Here is a 15,659-nt window from a genome sequence, read left to right on the forward strand (position 1 = left end):
ACATATTTAAATATTATGTCAAGGAAGGGAGAATGTAGACAGGGATTATAGAAATGCTTTGCTTTTTTTTTGCCAGGCTGGACGGGGCTTTGAGCAGCCTGGGCTGGTGGAAGGTGTCCCTGCCCATGGCAGGGGTTGGGATGAGATGAGCTTTAAGGTCCCTTCCAACTCTAACCATTCTATGACTCTGCTGGTGGTTTAGATTGCGGATAATAACCATTTGTCTCAGTTTGTTGGCAGATAATGTTGCCTGTCTTGTATACAGATTTTTATCACAGCTGTTTCAAATTTTTTTCCACTAAAAATTACTTTAAGAAGTTCTGCACAAAGGTGTGGCAGGGGTATCTTGGCTTTCTCAGGCATAAGTGGAAATAAACCAAGGGAAGGAAAAGACAAGCGGTTTCCTGTTGACCTCCAGTTGTTTCTCATACATCCTTGTCCATCCCCATTGCGCTTCTTCCAGCTGGAGAGAGCGGCTCCTTCCCCCGAGAGTAGGTGAGAAGTGCTTTGGAGAGAGAGGTCTCTCTTGGAGTAAGTGGCTGCGGGTTTGGAGAAAGAGCAGTTGGCGGATGAGTTGTATTACTTCCGAAGCCAAGGTCATGTTGCCAGTGAAGGCCCAAACGCCTCTATGTAGCAAAGGGCGTAAATCCATGCTGGCTTTAAAATTTGAAACCACTACTTACGTTCTTAAAATCAGTCACGGGCTTAAACACTTTCTTGAATTAGAATGAAAAGCGAGAGCTGGGAGCGATGGAGGAAAGACTGGGAAGAGGTTAGGTAGTGAGAAAGCTTGGGATAGGAAATGCGAATGGCATAAAACGAAAGGGATGTGACGCAGCACCTTGAGGTGGGACTGGAAGTTGGTTGGCACGTTGTCACTGCCATTACACAGCTAACCAACATTTTATCATCCCCTCTGCCCCCACTCTAGGATTTCTGTCCCTGAGTCATGGCAGACAGAAGACCAGAGAAGTCATGTGAACAAGCATGTGAATCTCTTAAGCAGCAGGATTATGAAGTGGCAGTGAAGCATTGCACAGAGGCTCTCCTTTCCCTCAGCCAGTACCCCCCAGCTCACCTCCCGGAGGCATGCCAGGCAGAAATCGACCGCATCAAAATCGAGACTCTTCTGTATAGAATTGCTTCTTTTTTACAACTTGTGAGTGTGACTCTTTACTAGTATCTAGTGAACTGGAAAGAGCAATCAAATATCTCGTGCTCTCAAGACTTAAATAAAAGTCAGAGTTTTGCTGTGATTGGCATGGCGGTTTGCCACAGAATCCCGCTTGCTAAAGCATATATGAGGCTTCTGCCTTGTAGTTTTCCTTGATCTGTTTATTTTTCAGGATCGGGACCTCTAAGTAGTTTGGGTCTGAATCACAGGTCTGTAAAAGAATGAGAAAAAATACTTAAAAAAAAAAAAAAATATATATAATGAAAATGTACTCCAGGAAGGCAAAATATCTGGGTTTAGGGTATTATGCTTGTACAGTTTTGCTGAGTTACATACCAAATTACGTTATCTTTAAAGAGTGTGAAATTAAGATTGCAAATCTAAACACTCAAAAAACAAAGTTAAGAAATGCCAGAATTCAGGTAGCCAGTTCATACCTAATTTAGCTCCATTTGCATAGGCCTAACATTAGTCTTTTAATACGGGATCATACTCTAGTTTTCCATTGCTAGGCTAGAGCATGTTTGGTGAAAAATGTAACTTTTAGGCTCTGGCTGATTTTTAATGGAAAAGTGAAAACTGAGGTCTTTGTAAAGGTTTGTAAATGCAAGGTAAGAGGCCTAACCCTGAATTATAGGTGATGCCATTGCCAAATTCGTGTCTGTCCTTGAAAGCATCAGAGATCTACGCTTTCTTGAAGGAAAGGACATTACAGTGCTTGAGAATAAAGCTACAGCCTGCTTAATGCACCTACGTTTTTCCGTACCTTTCTCTTTCGGAAATGTTATTACAGATTTACAGGGGCCTCGTCCATCCCAAATCTTCATGTATTGAGTATGAACAGTGTCATCCCAAGTGGAAAAAGTTTGGCCAAGTTGTAAGACCTTGCTGGGCTGCTTTACGATAAATCTTGCCCGTCTGATTAGAGAGCATTTTTAAGCATTCTTTAAATAGATGGCTGAATTGGACTATTCAGTGTGCAAAACAAAAATTGGGAAACTTCTTAAAATAAGATGTGACCTGTCTTATGGCTCCTCAGGGGAAGAGGTTCAGAAATAACTAAGGTTATTTTTTTAAAATGGAAGTTGTGTTGCTACAGACTTGGCTTCTCAAAATTATTTACATATACCAATATGTAGGTAGGTGCTTAGCAGTATTTAATATGTTTCTGATCTGGATGCCTTTGAAAATCCTGTGAAGCACCTATCTGGATGTTCATCATAGTGAAATTATTGCAGTGAGTCTTCAGGGGCTTTGGAAGAATACTGGTAATCAAAACCTTCCTCTTAAAGACTTGAATTATATAGATACTTGAAGACTTATAAGTAAAAAAAAAAAAAAAAAAAAGAAATCCCAAATTTTCCTTCTTGTTTTACTAAACAAGGTAATTTTTAAAGTCACCACTGATAAGACAGAGTAAAATAAAATATGTACCTTACAAATTCCGACAGCACCATATTAGTGCAAGTTTAAAAAAATTACAGTGGCTAGAAAAGAAAGTTAAGTTTTTGTATTTTTCCTAGTTCTTGTGAGCCACCTACAAACACATATAAAACATATACCTTTGCCCATTCACATTCCTCTTTTAAAATGTTCATTTGCTAAGAATTTGAGAAAGTCAGCATTCTAAGAAGTAATTCTATTATATTTGACATGTGACTGATGTTCTTTACATGTTCCACTCGGGAAAAGATGAAGTAATGGATTCTAAAAAGTTTTAAGAAACTTGTAATTCAAGCATGTAGTTGTTTATGCTAACTGGAATAATGCCATTTTTAAACTTTTCATGTTTTACCTTTCAGAAAAAATATGGGCAAGCAGATGAAGACTGTAGGCATGGTATGCTTATTTCTTTTTTTTATTACATAGTGTTATAAATTGCAGTCAGTTGTCTGAATTTTTAAAACTGATGCCCAGAATTGTTAGTTTCCTAACGATGTTTTTTTTTTCCCCGATTTAAAATTATATATCTGCTTTATAATACTTTTTCTACTTTTTTTTTTTTTTTTTTTTTTTTGGAGAGATCTCACTGTTTTGTAACTCATATTCAAGTATCAGAACTCAAATGCATGTCTTTGGCACAGTGGTGCTATTTGGCTAATAGATATTTTAGTATACAAATGAATTGATGGTGTTGGGATTCTTGCGGAGATAAAGACAGCTGATTGTTCCGTCTTTTTTCTTAGGGACATGGTGGATATTTTGGTTTGCATTTTGGGACTTGATTCAGAGAAAATCAAGATGATGTACTTAAATTTATTTCTCTTTGTTAAAGCTTCCAAATGTGCATATGTCACATTGAAGTTGAGCCTTTCATGTTTCACTGCCTTGTTCAGTTGGGGTATTTTTAAAGGAATTAACCATCCTTCCTAATGTTCCGTTATTCATGTATAATGCAAGTGATTCAAAACTCACTGAGAACTCTTTGCTGAGTTTGGTAAGTGTTGGAACAGAATTTATCAGTTAGATTTGGAAAGAAAGGTGGGTAGATCCCACCTTTCAGTTTTTAGTTCCTTAACTACTCTTAAGTTTTAAAGGAAATTTCCTCAAACCACAGTTTCGTCACACTGACTGTGTGATATACTATTCCGACATTCCTGTGCTAGCAATGACAAACTTTAAATTGTTCCTTTCTGGTTTTGTGTTTTTTTTTTTTTTTTTAGGGGGTGTTTTTTGTTTGTTTGTGTAGGTTTTTTTTAATGCATTTGTCTTCACTGATACTCAAGTCTGGGGAATTTGTAGGGCTCTGCAGCCTGCTTGTGAAGGGCCATAAAACACAACTAAGAAAAGTAAACTTGCTTTCTGTAGGTGTAAAATTAAAGTTTAACAAATTTTAAAAGGCTGAACATTGCTTGATCAGTATCCTTCTTAAATTAGCCTTGATTTTTTTTTAAAGCTGCTTCTTTTAACTGGTGATGTATGCCAAGGGTATAATATTCTGACTAACCTCACAGTTGTCTTTCACAGTGGTAAGTGAAAGCGTGAGAGATGCATGTGGAAAGATGAATGATGGTTAGAGGAGGTAGGAGGGAGAATGCTGTTTAATGAATAGTATTCTCATTGATGAGATCTGATGGGTTTGTCATAGGGGTAGATGGGTGACATTCATCTGTGAAACCTTTTCTTGGCATATGTGTCAGTTATCAGTGTCTCAAGGGAACTGTAATCTTAATTATTTTTCTTCTCTCACTGGACAGATATAGAAGTGGGTGGAATAGGACCACTAATCTCTACTTTTTTTTTTTTTTTAAGTTAAGTAGAGAAAACAGCGTCCAAATGTATGTTAGCAACAAAGACATAGCATCCAGTTTAACATTAATTTCCTTAATTCATGCCAGTATGTTCTGCAAATATTTTTTTCCAGATCTAAAACTGAGGGCATTTTTCAGCTTCTTAATGCCATATTTATGTATGTATATAAAAATGGGGTGTATGTGTATATAAATATATTTGTATACGCACCCCCCAGAATTTTTATGAATATATGACTGAACTATTTGGTTGCGGTCCCTATGATGTGCTGTTGTCAGTTGTAGCCCAGCATTTGACAGTTTAGAGTATCTGCAGTTACGATCCTGCAAGGTATTAGTTTTAGTTTTATGTTTGAAATATCCTTGGGAAGAAACAGCCTTAGTGTGGACTACCTGGTAGTCATGCTTCTTGATACAATTTTGTTTAACAGACAAAGTTTTATTCAACCTGCTGCTCTGTCTTTTTAGAAGACTTGATGTGATGTGTTGCATACCTATGACAGTGTTTTATTTTAACCTGATAAATGATAAGTACATTTTGGAATAGCTGGAGAAATATGCGTTCTTTGTAGTATGCTGCTTGCATTGTTACAAGGAATGATGATAACTTACGATCTGTTAAACTATTCCACAGATCTTTAGCAAAAGATACTGGTTAATCTGTTGTAACTTTTTATGTGCAACCCTATGTTTTAGCATCGTGATACTGTGCAGTTAATGATTTGAAATATTAAAATTGGACATCTAATCTTTGAGGTTAAAATAGCAAAATGACAAACGTGTAAAAGCTATTTCTGGTGCTGCTGCTTCTGATTTGGGAAGTAAGCTCTATTTTTGGAAATGTTGTCAGTATCATCAGAGTGGTGAATTCAGACTAATCTATGAGGCACTTTAAACAGGATTTAGTTACTGTTTCATTTTGAAGGGATGTCTAGTCGTTTTTATGTAAGTGTTTTGTGGGAATATTTTTCTTTAGTCTTTCATGCAATTTCTGTTAACGATGTGAATGTCGGTTGAGTGAGGAGTTTTGATTTATTATTCTAAAATGTAATCCTGAAGTTGTGGTGAATGTAAAATTCCTGTTAGCACTAACAGAAGCTGTTTGCATCTGCATGAGGAGCAGTATAAACACAGATGTTGATGTTGCCTGCAATAACAGTAATATATATTATAATTCCATAATTTTAAACAACTGTCCAGCCTTCTTTTCAACTCACATGCTTAGCTTACTAGCTTTTTAGTCACTCTGGCATTTCGTTTTCTGGACAGGTAATATATATGATTAAGTGTTATTCCTGCTTGTCTGAAGCACGTCTATATCGTGAAATAAATCCTATCACTATTGGAAGTGTCAATGAAAGTGTCTGTCTGGCTAGCTATCCGATCCAGTGCTAGAAAGCATTAGGAAAGTTTTCTGTTACACGGAGCCTGTAAATTTCTGGACTCAAACAATCGTTCCTATATCCTGCACTTTACAGCGTAAGTGAATAAAAGCCCTTTTAAAGTAGCAGGAATTGACCACGAGGAGGTTAGCTATATTTGGAAACGACAGGGCATGCTTTTTGTGAGCATGAATGGATCTTCCTGAGCATGTTTGTGTTACTGAGAGGTTGTTGGTTGCTATTTCTTTTTTTTTGTTGGTGTTTTTTTTTTTTTTACCCTTTCTGTGAAGAGGAGGTCCTTTGTGTCTGTGTCAGATATTTGAATTTACCCTTCCCACAGAATTTTTGTCTATTTTAGCATGTAAACATTACAACCTTTTTTGAGCTCACGTACAGCATTTCTTAGATGGTGAGAGACAAGTTTCAATTTAATATTAGACAAGAGCAAGTCATACTTCCTTTACGTCCAAGACTTGTCTTTCCAAGAAGCCATGGATTCAACCCAAGTTTCAGACATTATTTTCATGGTAAAGATGAAAGGAAACTGTGTATAGTTTATTTGAATGTATACTGTGCTGAAGCTAATAGCTGCTGGTTTGTGTTGCAGTGCTGGGAGAGGGGCTGGCCAAGGGAGATGGATCTTTCCGTGCAGTGCTCTGCTGCATGCATCTTAAAGGGAAGCTGCAAATTGTGTCTAATGTTCTTTCCAAATCACTGATGGGTGAATCACTGGTAAGTGGGTTTGCTGCAATCTACATAATTTAAAAAGCAGTTTTGTATTTCCGTTTTTTAAAATGTGTTTAATAACAAACTTCTGAACATATGTTTGACTGGCAGGTTGCAACAAAAATGATTTCTATGAAAATGACAAAGATAAGTATATGGGAACGCATATGTAATCAGGATACCTAGGTTGCTGCATTACCAGTGTTTCAGAGTCGCTATGATTTTGAAAAGTTTTTTTGTTGTTGGCTCTGAATCCTCAGGGAATGCAGAATAATTTGCATACTTGTGCGATTTAATAGAATAATTTAAATCGCAAACTTTTGCTTAGTTTTTTTTAAAATTGTACCTGACACAATTTTGTATGCACTTCAGGACGTTTAGCCATTAAAGCAGAAAAATTATTGATAGGACTTTTAAACAACTGGCCCATGATAAGTTTTAAGACAGCATGAAAAGCTTGTCGAGGAGAAAAAAAAAAAAAAGCCTTGCAATTCAAGACAAAAATAAGGGTTTGAATTCAGAGCTGCTATTTTACCCGTGAACTGTCAAAACTTGTAAAGATGCTTTTAACTCCATGCGTGTAAGTAACTGTTCTGACTCTTATGTGACTACTCATATAGGGAAAATTAGGGACATATGTAAGTCTCCAAAGGATAGTCTCCTTTTTATTTCTGTAATCTAGATTAAATAGCATGCAGTTTGTCACCATGAACTGCTGGTGACGCTAAATCCAGAAACGTGGTCATAGCATAGACAAGAGCAGCTCTGGTCAGGCCATGAGGAACAGGTAAGTGACAACAGAAATCGTTGTAGGAGAGCCTATTACACTTAGCTATATATTTCAGATAAATTCAGTTTTGAAAGATTTTTACTTCAAATGTGCTTGAATATGCAGTTAGTTTTAGTTACGTGGCTAATCTTTGCTTTTTCATGAAAACTCCAAGAGTTATGTAGTCTACATCAGAGCAGAGAGAATTAAGAAATTGTAGAGATTGGTGATCTGTAAAGTAGATCCTTAAGAAGAAATTAATCCATCACAATGCCAGCAGTGACAGTGTATTATATCGATTCCTTCACAACTGAAGTGTTTCAGTAAATACAGCACGTGGCTTATGTGTAGCGCTTTTCATCAGTAGCTTACTGAGTGCTCTGTGAAGACAGTCGGTGTCACTGCCCCCATTTTGCAGACAGGAAACTGAGGCACGCAGAGGTGAAGTGACTCGCCTAAGGTCACCCAGCAGGCCAAGCTGATAATGGAGCATAGATCTCCTGGGTCCTTGTCCATGGGGCTGTACTGCCTCCAGGGCTACTGTGCACGTAGAGTACTGCTCTGGAGGACGGCGGTCAATAAGTACTGTAGCTATTAATATTTGTCTTGAGTGGCAGCTAAACTTTGTAAGACATTTTTTTCCCCCAAGTTGTTCTACATATGCTGCTCTCCTGCATTGTCCTGTACTGACACATTGTCCTGTAAGTCTAGTGCAGTCTTTGGCCAGTGTAAAATTCTCTTCTTTACTGCAATGTTTGCTCAGTGTTATGTAGTATGTCACTTAAAATTGTGCATTGTAAGTCAGACTCATTTTTCCTTCTCGTCCTTCTCCTTGGTGGTGGTGTGGAGGGAAATACTTTATTGCTGCGGTTTAATGCATGTGAAGGTTTATGTGGTTGATTTATTAATATTCTTTCTCCCCCCAGAACGGGATGGTAACTAAAGATCTCACACGACTGAAAACACTTCTTGCTGAAACAGAGGTAATAATGAGCATATTATTGGGAAAATAACGAGCAGTACCTGAAACAGCTGAAGGGCTTGTTTTCATGTGTCCCGGGAGATCCGGGCTCACTATGAACATACTGGTTCAAACATTATTATTTCCACTGGTCTGTTGGTCTTTACCACCTACCTATTCAGGAGCCTTTTGTTGCAATCTTGCATGACATATGAGAAAATAAGGAAAGATGCTGATAGGCTGTTGACTCTCTTGAAGTAGCAAGTAGAAAGTATTTATTGTATTTTTCTCTGTTCGAAATGATTCTGAAGTAATAAACATGACTTAAGAAATTGGTTAACATATAAATGCTCTATCAGTCACCTTTTTTTGTATTAGAGACGAATCTGTCATGCCTATTGGTTGAATTGCTACTTTTTTTTTTTCTTTGTTTTTGTTTTGGGCTTTATTTTTAATGTAGATTCAAAGCTGAAAGGCATCTCAGTGCAGTTTAGACTTTTGGCCTTTTAAAAACTTTACTGCAGTTAAGACGATCATGGGGTGGAATTTGGTCTTGTAAAAATCTGTAAAATTTTCTTCTAATGATGAGTGGACTCAGTGTTCCTGTCAGAATTTCTTTTATCAACGGCTGCAATCCAGTTGTTAGGTTAATGTGAAATTCATGTTTGTGACTGGAAGTCTTTTCAGCCTTCTGATTAATATTTTTTTATTGGTTGTTCTAAAACACATTTTGACAGCAAAGCCGCAAAAGCAGTTCTTATTGATGGAATTGTTTTTTTGTTCCTTTATAACTGTGGGGTTTTTTATACGGTTGCAGGCAGCTGGTAAAGTACCATCAGGATATCATGTAGAAGATTTAGAAGAAGGTATGTAACTCCATTCTAAAGCTACTTCATTTTGTAATGAGAAGACTCGGATCCTGCTGAATGCTCAGCATTGCATAGTAGTCAAAAAGCAAAAAACGGGCTTGAATATTGTGTTGAGCCCTGGGAATTGAGGTAGAATTATCTCCTCGTTTACTGAATTTGGAGGCAGAAGTTTCTATTGGTCAAAGTGCTGTATCGGAGCCTGCTTCGTTCTTCAAATTGTTTGAAACTTGCCTTCACAGCCTTTGTAGCTTTGTTCTAAGTGAATTTGTTAAGGATTGAAAAATAATTTTTGGTGGATAATTTTGCTTGTGTACGAATGCATTTTGGGTTGATGTTTAGAGGTACGGTTCCCTGAACAGTTCCTATCTGACTCAGAAATACTTGGCAATTAGACAAGTAACCTCTAAGTTGTGACTACTCTGCAGGGTCCCGGGATGGCTGGCAGTTCCGCCCTCCACCCAGGGGAGTCACAAGCAGTGAAGAATATACGCTATGTAAAAGGTAAAGTTATTGCTTTGTACCAACATTCTCCAAGGGATCATAACGTTTCCTCTTTTGTTTAGCTGCTGACAGAATGATTAAGAGGTCAGGAAAATGAAGGTACTTGTTAGAATAAGACTTGATTTGTTCACAGATTTTTGGAAGGGTCATTTTATACGGAAGCACCTCAGTTTATAAAATGGAATCACCAGCTCCATTTTCATAGGAGAGTGGTTTAAGGTCCATTTTTCTAGTCACAGGTCAGCATATGTCTTTTTCCCTACCTTTTCTAATTTCTGTAATTTGAGATGTGAAAAGTTCCCACAAACAACGGTTTTAGCAAACTGAAGCACAGTGGAGTGTGCTTTGACAGCAGATAGGGTGCATGCCTTCAGATAAATGGGCTTTGTTGATAGATGGGCTTTGTCTTCGGATAAAAAAAGACGTTTGTACAATTTCCCTCTGGATCTCATTATTTCCCTTTTGCATAAGCTCGAATACACAGAGGTGAATTGCCTTGCTGAAGATCCAATGCCTCGTACTGGAGTTTCTCCTCCTCCTATTTTTCAGTCTACTAGTCAATATTGCCTGTAGTTTGTGTTGTTAATCTTCATTACTTACATAAAACTGTATTAATATATATGGGAAGGAACCATCATTATGCACTTGATTCTGCCATATCTGTAACTGATGTAAATAAATTGTTTTAGAAACACGAGCAGGAATCTGACCTGCTTTTAAACTGACGTGACTGAATTGCTGAATTTGGGCTACTTTTGGTGTGATTTTATAGAGATGCTAAATCTTAGCAACTCTTGTTGATTTTTATCATATCTGGTGCACATTCAGCAGTTTTTAAAAAGCAGATATTTACAATTTGTAGCTTATGATGACTTTCTGTTGAGTAGCATCTACACCATGTTTCCAAGCATTACTCTGAAACATTTTTTCCACTGAAGCTGTAATTAGCTTTATGCACACTGTTAACCTTTACAGTGAGAAGCATGTGCCTTACTCAGCAAATCCATATGAACAGTGTCGTTCTGACCATAGACTAAAGATTTTAGTTCCTTATGAGGAGGCAGTTACAGGTACTGAATATGAATTTTTGAAGCTGTGGTTTCTTTTTCCCCTCTGTGCCATAAAGCAGTAGGAGTACAGCATATTTATTCTAGATAATGAAGCTATGGAATTGCAGGAGGTATTAGATAAGAAACTAAAAATGAGGAAAAAAAAAAGTGTTTGTTAAAAATATGAACATTGAGAACTTGGAAAAATTGCATAACGATGACAGATTTTAAAGTAATATGCTTTCCTGTTCAATAGTGAAAAGGAAAACCACTTGCTTTTAAATCTGCTGTGTAGCTAATAAGAACAGGTGACTGTATGCTTGCGCTCCATTTTATTTGGGCCATGAAAATCAGAATTGTACTTTAGCATTCTAATGCAATGGTGAATTGGAAAATTTACAATAAAAATAGTGAAATTGACTGCCAAGAAAAATGTTTCAGTTTAAAATATATCAAGGAACATAGCTCAAGAATGCCTTTAGTAACATGGTGATATGTATCATGCTTATTTTATTTACGGTTTGGCATGCGAACCTTTAAATGTTTAAACTTTTCTTAAAGGAAAAGTGTATGCTGAATCAAATTATACCCACTGATAGAAGCATGGCCTAGATATCCAGGTGAAAACCTTGCAGCAAAAGTACATCATAGTCAGGTGTTATTTGTTTTTGTCACATAGCTCAAAGTTGATATTCTAATTCACCTTACATTACATAATACATTTACTATGGAAAGGTTATTCAGCCACTGATCCCCTTCTCCTGTCTTCATCAATGATGTGCGGTCCTGACTTGCTGTATTAATTCAGTTTTGGTGCATCCTTTCTTTTTTTACAGTAACTCCTCACTGTAGGAAGAGATTCTTAATATAAATATACACATAGATATCCACATGAAATTCATGTACAGTTATGTTTAGGGAGTTTCTGTAGACTTAATATCGTGATAGAGATCAGCCTGCCTGGCTTTATTTATAATAAATATGATGCTTACATTAACTCTTTATAGTCGTCTTGAGCAAAGCAAACAAACAAGCCATCCTGATAGCCTGATGTTTATTCTGTATATCCAATACTTTCTTAGTATGCAGAACTTACCCCCCCCATTTTATTCTTCATTTTGTCATCTATTTTTGAAGGGCTTCAGTTTTGAAGAATAATGCTACTGTCTTGTGTTTTATGATTTTAATACGAGGTTTAATTATAAGTGTAGTTCCCAAGTTATACAGGCATTTGCCTACATTTGCAATGAATTCTGAGAACTCGAATGATTAAATTGTATATAGGCGTTTGGAATATCATTAATTTTGATGCATCAGCACATGCCATTAAATGAAAGATGTATTTCTTTAACAAATCCTTAAAGTCTGCAAAAGGCTTTTAGACTGATACACCCTTTACAAGGAAGAAGATTAAGCCTTTTCCTGGAGAGAGGATTTCTCTGTGGGTGTATTTAGTAGAAAGGACCATGTGATGTCACTGTTGCTCCAGGAAAAACTGCTGAATGAGTATTTATCAGCTAATAACGTAACCGTTGGAGGAAACTTGCTGTATCTTCCCTTTGCCCCTGATTAACAGTGTTTTATTCATATTAATATAGTGCCTAGTCATTTCAGGGGTGGTCCATGATCTCATTGTGTTAATTGCTCTACAAACACTCGATTCTTTCTTCTTTGAAGCTGGAAATTTCTTGAAAAGACTTGTGGCCCCCTATGATTCAAAGAAATTTGATATATTTTCCTGGACTTTGCATCTCTTACAAAATGCTGCATAAATATTTATATATTTCCAAATTAGTTCACATGGACCAAACTGCCTTTAGTTCTGTGAGAGAGACTTAAAGAATGTCCTTCTGGCTTGAAAAGTAAAATTTTGATAAATTTATTTTTTTAATTGGAGACCGAAAAGTTCAAGGCATAATCGTTTTTCCTATTTTATGTAGATTTTTAGAGCAAGGGATCTGCAGGTACGGTGCACAGTGTACTTCAGCACATTCCCAGGAAGAGCTAACAGAATGGCAAAAACGATATGCTTCCCGCTTGATCAGATTAAAACAGCAGAAGGAAAACAAACAATGTTCGGGCAGTTATATGGAAACCTTGATTGAGAAATGGATGAATTCGTTATCTCCTGAGAAAGTGGTAAGGAAAATATACTACTTCCCTATGTGCTCATATTTAAAACTAACAGATGAGCCTGTTTTTGGCCCTTACTATCAGAGCTGGTCGAATTACTCCTTACCAAGAAATTGCCCAACCAATCTGCGCCTCTTTCCATCCTGCCCTATGTCTTCTTGCAAAGAGAGACATAGGCTGATTTCTGCAAATGTACTCATTCTTTTCAGAAATTCATTAGAGTTTGTGAATTAGAGCTTATGGATTAGTCGCAGCTTGTTCGTTTCGCGTATTTACTATTCCTGGTGCAGGATGGGTCGGCCAAGTCTCATGGTATCGTTCCTGTTCCTTGACTAGGTGGCAGAACTTTTTAAGCTGGAGAATAATAAATGGCGAAGCTTTCATGACTTAGTGGAGAATACTCTTGTTTGTTCATGGCTCCTTTTCTTTGCCTGCAGCTGCAGGCACTTGTATGAAGAACAGCCAATCCCCCAAATGTTCAAAAAAAGTTTGAATACTGAAGAGTGCGGGGTATGGATGTGATCGAACTTAGCAGCTCTTTGGAATTCCAAAGAACGTTTTTGTGGCATTCGACCAGCTCTACTTACCACTGACCCTAAGGAGTTTTCGGTCCATCTATTGTTGATTGATTAAAATCTGGGAAGAGTGGACTTTATGCAAAATGCTTTAATGAGGAGAAAGCCTGATTCTAGTTTCCCGGTTTCTCTAGTAGTCTCACTGATGTCAGTGAGATCTGGAGTCTTCTGGAAATGCAGTCTTTGGGCCTCATTTTATCAGATCCTTCTTTCCAAATGAAATCCTGTTCTACTTCAAACATTTACAATTAAGTTGGCTTTTGAAAATCAAGTCCTGTGGTTAATTGTCCCTAAATGGACAATTCTTTGCTTACACGGTATCATCTAGTAGATTTGGCTTGCTTGTCTCTCCGATTTAACACGTATTTTCATTAACTCCTGTTGGAGGCCTTGCATCGATCCTGCGCAATCTAGGAAGCCATCCTTTCCCCTTTCTGTTAAAAAATGCTGCCTTTTCTGTTAAAAAATGCTACCTTTTCCTGAATGTTTTTATTTTGATTCTGTCTGTAGAAGTTTAACGTTATCTTCTTTTCTTTTTCTTTTAATCTAGCTTAGCGAAAGTGTAGAAGGAGTGAGAGTAGAACATAATCCTGAGCTATCGGTAACTGTCACCACCAAAAAGTCTCATCAGACATGGACATTTGCTCTCACTTGTAAGGTAGGACTACTTATCTTTTGAAAGCGAGTCAATAACAACTAGAGTGCAGCCCATAACCTTTTGTGATTAATATTCCAATTGCATAGTTCTTTTTAAAATAGAGAAACTTCCTAGCACCATCCCTTCTCTCTCTCTTTTCCCAGCAGCTCTGGTGATTATGTATCGACTGCCCAGATTTCTGGAATGCAGGCAGGACTTGAACCTGCTCTGAGAGGTTGAGAGTTCATATAAGCGCTCGTTATCTGATTGCAAATGAAGATATTCCTGAAATAATTTCAGTTTTCCAATGTACTGTCATTTCAACCTTTGCATTTTTTTTATAGCCTGCAAGAATGCTGTATCGAGTGGCATTGCTTTATGATGCCCATCGTCCACATTTTAGTATCGTTGCAATATCTGCTGGAGACAGCACTACCCAGGTATCACAAGAAGTTCCAGAAAACTGTCAGGAATGGATAGGAGGAAAGATGGTCCAGAATGGAATAGATCATTATATATACAAAGTCAGTATAGCCTTTAACACAGAAATCTTTGGAACTTTTCGCCAAACTGTTGTGTTTGATTTTGGATTAGAACCAGTCCTCATGCAACGAGTAATGATTGATGCTGCTTCAACTGAAGGTAAGGTATTAAAAGTTTATTTTGGAATAGTGGATATCTTTCATGCCATCTCTTTCCTTTTCACTTTTCTGGGCAGAACAGCATCTGTATCAGCAGCTAGCAAATGTCCTTTACTGTATGTTATGTTCATCATATATGTGAATATAAATAATAGACAAAAACTTCAGAGGGCCTAAATAAGGCAGATATCTGGGGTGTGACTATTAACGTGTCGGGATATGGCCCCTAAATCTTGTCAGAATGCTGGGAATTTCTAGTTTGGTATGTGTCTGAAGGCAGCACTGGAAGTTAAAATATATTTATGTTTTTATAATCATTCTTGTATTGATGAAAATGTTAAATGTAGCAGAAGGTCAGTAGAGAGAGGAAGCGTTTCTGTATAAGAATACACCTGGTAATTCATTCATTAATTAAAGCAGACTATCTGAGAAGTTGAATTTTTTCCCCCTTGCAGTATCTGACTAGGGTTGTCAAAGGCAAGAGGCAAAGTAAAGGCCTGTAATTCAGTGAATTGCTGTTGATGTGAATTTTGAAAATGTAAAGAAAGTGTAACTATATTTTCGTGTGTGTTCGAGTAAAAAGAAAAATTAACTAGGTTTTACTGTAAGGGATGTGTTCTGTTTATGGAATTGATCTGTGCCTCTCAGTTCAAACCTGAAGTAACTCCATTATCAGAAAGATGTCAGTAAATTGAAAGATGTTCGAAGAAGTGCAAGAAAGAAGGAAGCACTTTGATTTCTGGTAAAAGATAAGAGAGCTAAATATAGGTCACTGTGTTACTTGGCAGCAAGCAGGGGGGTGGGGTAGAGTATGGTAATTTTTTATTAAATTTGAGAGATACAAACATGAAAGAAACAGAATTGTAGCACTGGGATGTAAGCAGGAAGAGGAAGAAAAAGGAAAAAGAAAGAAAAAAGATGAAATTAAGAAAACAGCAGTTTTCTATTCCTGGCCTTTGTTTTCATATAACAGGTTAACATTTGCAACACT

The 15,659-nt window shown here is 37.1% G+C and overlaps 1 protein-coding gene across 1 annotated transcript in view; it reads left to right on the top strand.

Moving 5' to 3' along the window:
• The first annotated feature begins 862 nt into the window (after positions 1–862).
• The window catches only part of HELZ (helicase with zinc finger), a 72,056-nt gene continuing 57,259 nt past the window's right edge, over positions 863–15,659 (top strand). The window contains exons 1-9 of the mRNA XM_082492220.1: positions 863–1,159; positions 2,977–3,013; positions 6,415–6,539; positions 8,229–8,285; positions 9,081–9,129; positions 9,558–9,633; positions 12,623–12,821; positions 13,941–14,048; positions 14,372–14,669. Coding sequence (XP_082348346.1) covers positions 950–1,159; positions 2,977–3,013; positions 6,415–6,539; positions 8,229–8,285; positions 9,081–9,129; positions 9,558–9,633; positions 12,623–12,821; positions 13,941–14,048; positions 14,372–14,669 — 1,159 coding nt within the window. The 5' untranslated portion in view covers positions 863–949. The remainder of the gene's footprint in view (positions 1,160–2,976; positions 3,014–6,414; positions 6,540–8,228; positions 8,286–9,080; positions 9,130–9,557; positions 9,634–12,622; positions 12,822–13,940; positions 14,049–14,371; positions 14,670–15,659) is intronic.

The sequence above is a fragment of the Vanellus vanellus genome (assembly GCF_965231255.1).
Source record: "Vanellus vanellus genome assembly, chromosome: 17".
Taxonomy (NCBI): Eukaryota; Metazoa; Chordata; class Aves; order Charadriiformes; family Charadriidae; genus Vanellus; species Vanellus vanellus.